This window comes from Otolemur garnettii, unplaced genomic scaffold (assembly GCF_000181295.1).
Source record: "Otolemur garnettii isolate 467f Iridium unplaced genomic scaffold, OtoGar3 scaffold00013, whole genome shotgun sequence".
Classification (NCBI taxonomy): Eukaryota; Metazoa; Chordata; class Mammalia; order Primates; family Galagidae; genus Otolemur; species Otolemur garnettii.
In genome coordinates this window covers 10,039,015-10,043,511 of record NW_003852408.1, presented here as the reverse complement: position 1 = coordinate 10,043,511, position 4,497 = coordinate 10,039,015, and the positions used below count along the sequence as shown (strand labels likewise).

General features: G+C 36.8%; 1 protein-coding gene across 1 annotated transcript in view; it reads right to left on the bottom strand.

The window, feature by feature from the left end:
* The window catches only part of FARSB (phenylalanyl-tRNA synthetase beta subunit), a 72,364-nt gene that overhangs the window by 61,683 nt on the left and 6,184 nt on the right, over nucleotides 1–4,497 (bottom strand). Inside the window, exons 3-5 of the mRNA XM_023510367.1 lie at nucleotides 3,544–3,698; nucleotides 1,495–1,564; nucleotides 461–576 (exon numbers count right to left, since the gene is read on the bottom strand). Coding sequence (XP_023366135.1) covers nucleotides 461–576; nucleotides 1,495–1,564; nucleotides 3,544–3,698 — 341 coding nt within the window. The remainder of the gene's footprint in view (nucleotides 1–460; nucleotides 577–1,494; nucleotides 1,565–3,543; nucleotides 3,699–4,497) is intronic.

Below are 4,497 nucleotides of genomic sequence, written 5' to 3'. Positions count from 1 at the left end.
GTATATGTGGCCAGCACCCTAACCAGGAAGCTACAGGCACCGAGCCTATTTTCATTTTTAAAATGATAGATCATACTTCAAATTATCGAATTACCTAGCATAATACACTACTGATTTGAACCAAAAACAAAAATAAAGAACCACCCCAGAAAAGTCTCTAGATAATTCTTCTCTATCCAGCGTTCAAAACAGTTCTCCTGTTTCTTCATGCATTTACACCACGTGTAAGCAGTAACACAGATCTGCCTGATAGAGCAAAGTTCAACTCTTATTCCTATTACATACTATTAATTTAGAACTGCTTTGAAAAAAATCTGCAGGGGAAGAAAGGAAGGAGAGATGGATAAAGGGAAGGAAGGTGGAAGTGAGAAGGAGCCGAGAGGAAAGAGAAGGGAAGAAGAAGGTGAGGAAGGGAAGAGGGGAACACAAGGAGAGAGCAGATGAGAAGAGGCATACAAACCTGCAAATATTCTGATGTAACTTCTCTTGAAGTTCAATGAAGCTGTCATATCGATCTTTAGTAAACTTTATATTGCGGAGAACCGCTGCCACAGCAAAGGGGCGTAGTTTTGCTGTCTGAAATTCACAATTATCATTAGGGACAGTAAACAGGCCTCTCATTGTACTAACAGCTGTTGTGGAAAGGCAGCTGCATTTTGACACTGTTATAAATTTTTATTTACACAAGTATATATTCATTTATTTGGTCAACAAGTAATAAAATTAAGTGGTAAACCAGAGACATGGAATTTATATTCTAGTATTCGTGCAATTTATATTTTAGTAAGATTTCTGAAAATCTAAATAATTGAGGAAAAAACAATCTTTCATGTGTTCATAGTTCATATTTTTACTGAAATAATCCTCCAAAAAGTTTATCTTTGAAAATTTTATTAATGTTCTACAGTTTAGGTCAGGTATAATGGCTCCCACCTATAGTCTTAGCATCCTTGGAGGCCAACGTGGGAGAATCCCTTAAGCTCAGGAGTTTAAGACCAGCCTGAACATCTCTACTAAAAATAGAAAAATTAGCCAGGTGTTGTGGTAGGCACCTGTATTTCCAGCTATTTGAGAGGCTAAAGCAGGACGATCGCGTGAACCTAGGAGTTTAAGGTTGCTGTGAACTAGGCTGACAGCATGGCCCTCTAGCCTAGGCAACAATAAGACTCTCTGTCAAAAAAATAAAAATAAAAAAACCCCTACAGTTTATACAATTATATCTCAAATGTGCTTTAAATATGTATTTATAATATTTATATAAATATATATTTATAATATTTTCCAAACTTATTATAAGGTGCCTTGTCCCCTTTTGGTTTAAAAAAAAACTGACAATTTTTAAGAGCTAGACACTCTTATATACCCATTTTAGCAAAGGATCAAAGAAAATCACACTTGGCAGCAGGGTCAGCTTTGCTCCTTTCCCTCCCCACTATACACACATACACACAAAATATATTTTTTAAAAGGGAAATAAGAATATATCCTTATTACCTCTTCTGTGATAATCAATTTCTGGATTTTTCCATTAGGCATTAGCCGTTTATATACTGGTGCCTTTATCCTAAAATAATATTAAAATGCACTTAGTCATAATTAGCAAAACATTTGATAACTAATTATGCTCTATGTTGTATATAAGCAATATACAAAATGAACAAAATTAGGACAATGGGTTGAGTTACAAGTCAAATTTAGCTGAATATTTAAAAACAAAAACAAAGTTTGTATATTTCAAATTGTATGTGAAAACACCACACTGTACCCCATGATTGCATTAATGTACACAGCTATCATTTAATTTTTAAAAAAAGCTTTGCGACATTTAAATTGTCCAAAAATGGTATACAATGCCTCAGCGTAATGTGTTTCCTGTCAATGGAGTCTCAGTAGAGGCTATTAAACCATTATTTAAGCAACTGTTTAAGGGACATTTAAGAGCCTCTGGCTGAGGAGCTAGATTAGGCAACATTTAAATTTAATTCCAATCATGAGCTTCTGAGCTTCTAAAAAAAAAAAAATGGGTTATTAAAAATACAGATTCTGGGTGGTGCCTGTGGCTCATATATTCTGGCTGAATAGGTGTTGGGTGGAGGCAAAGATTCAGTGAGTAGGGCACCAGCCCCCTATACCAAGGGTGGCGGGTTCAAACCCAGCCCCGGCCAAACTGCAACAAAAAATAGCCAAGTGTTGTGGTGGGCACCTGCAGTCCCAGCTACTCAGGAGGCTGAGGCAAGAGAATCGCCTAAGCCCAAGAGCTGGAAGTTGCTGTGAGCTATGACGCCATGGCACTCTACCGAGGGCAAGAAAGTAAGGCTCTGTCTCTAAATAAATAAATAAATAAAATAAAATAAAAATACAGATTCCCTATTCTCATTTGGACCTGCTGAATCAAAAAAGTCAAAACAAAGATGTGGTAAATGGTGTACTTTGAAGGCCTCTCCAGAGAATTTGTATCATCAAAAGAAGCTGGGAACTACTGTTTTAAGGCAATGGTTCTTCAACTTCATTCTGCTTACAATGGGGCACATATTCTGGCTGAATAGGTGTTGGGTGGAGGCAAAGATTCAGCATTTCTAATGAGCATCCAGGTGACCCAGATGTTGCTGGTCCACTTTAAGTAGCAAAGATTTTAAGTTGCTTTCCTAATTCCATGTGAGGTGGATTTCCAAAATGAGGTGTCTATTGGAAATACACATTACGATGAGGCAGTTTTTGGAAACACACTCTAAGGAGTTATCCTTGATCCTGAAATATAAACATCTGATTGTCACATAGAAAACCAACTGGGTCAACTCCAAAATTTTAACCATCCTTAACCAAACACCTCATCATCATCATTTCACCGACACCCATCACTCATCTGAAGCCTCATAGCTTCAGAATGCAGCCCATCAGCCAGAGGCTCTTTTTTGCAATTGACCAGATAACATGTAAGTAATCAAAACCAAAAATAATTATTTTTAATAGTTATTTTTTCACCTCTGTCCCACTTTATATATTCATTACCTTCTATATTTATTACATGAAGAGTTGGAAAGGGTCTTTAAAATCTTTATAGATTAGAAGATTGAAGCAGAAGCAGCCAATTAACTTGCTCAAGATCATACAGCCTGATCTCGTGATCTTCAGTTTTCCAGTTAGAAAGCTCCACTTTAGAGCTGCCTTAGAATTCTTAAGGCAAAAGCATGTAAAGTATTGCTATCTGTACTTTTCCTCTCAATCTTTAACAAATCCACTAAACCGTCTATTCCAATTATATTACTAAGGAATATTACACAACGAATTTTTTAAGAAGCCATAAAATCATTAGCCACCAGTTTTCATACACTCCCAAAATGACAGACTCAATATGCACATAAATTTTCAGGTCGGTAAAATCTACATGAACCTTATCCTCAAATCTTCCCTCTGTGGAGACCTAAAGCTATATTCCTACACAACAAGTTTTTCTCTAGAAACTTAAATAATGGTTGCTGATAATTACTAGGAAAAAAAAATCCAGCTTAGCAAAGTATTTAACAAACATATTTCCTTCCTTACCTTTCTTTGAAGACCTGAAGTCCTCGAACCAATCCTTCCAGACACAAGAGGTCGTATCTATTGGCAGGGACGTCAATTTTATAAAGAACGACATCGGAAGCCCCCTGTGCTTTAACATTACCTTGCTCTTTACTGATTATTTCCTTCTCAGAAGTCTAAAACAAGCCAAAAAAAAGTAATAAAATAAATATAAACTCTTTTTAAAATGTAGAAGTTGTCAGCCCTAGAAAGTAGTAACTCCATTATACATAATCTTTTCTGGAAAAGAAAAGAAATGAGATTATTATAAACACAACAAAAGTTGGGGGGAGGGGAGAGAGGAAGAGGGAGGGGGACTGGTGTGCTCCCACCTAATGGGCACAATGTAAGGATGCATGGCATACCTCCTGGGTGAGGGACACAACTACAATGGGGATTGCACCTAACAAATGCAAACATTGTAACTTAATTGTTACTTGCACATTAATATGAAACTTAAAAATACATATATACTAAATGTTATATAAATATGTTATAATCACAGCAGATATAAGAGTACTCCAACATTCCCTCAGTTTGGACGTCTAGCATCCTTAGTTATTCCAGAAGTACACAAATCCATCCAAAACAAGAGTCAATTGATTGCCCAATACCTGTTTCTGTAAATAAAGTTTTATTGGAACACAGAACCATTAATTTACACACTACAATAGCTGAGTGGTAGCAGAGACTATAGAACCTGCAAAGCCTAAAATATTTACTATCTTGCCCTTTACGGGAAAGGTCTTCCCATCTCAATCTAAAAGGAAATGAAAACACTACCAAGAAGGCCAGGTGCAGTGGCTCACACCTGTCATCCAAGCACTCTGGGAGCCCAAGCCAGGTGGGTTGGTTGAGCTCAGGAGTTCGAGACCAGCCTGAGCAAGAGCAAGAACCTGTTTCTACTAAAAATAGAAAAATTGAGGCAAGAGGATC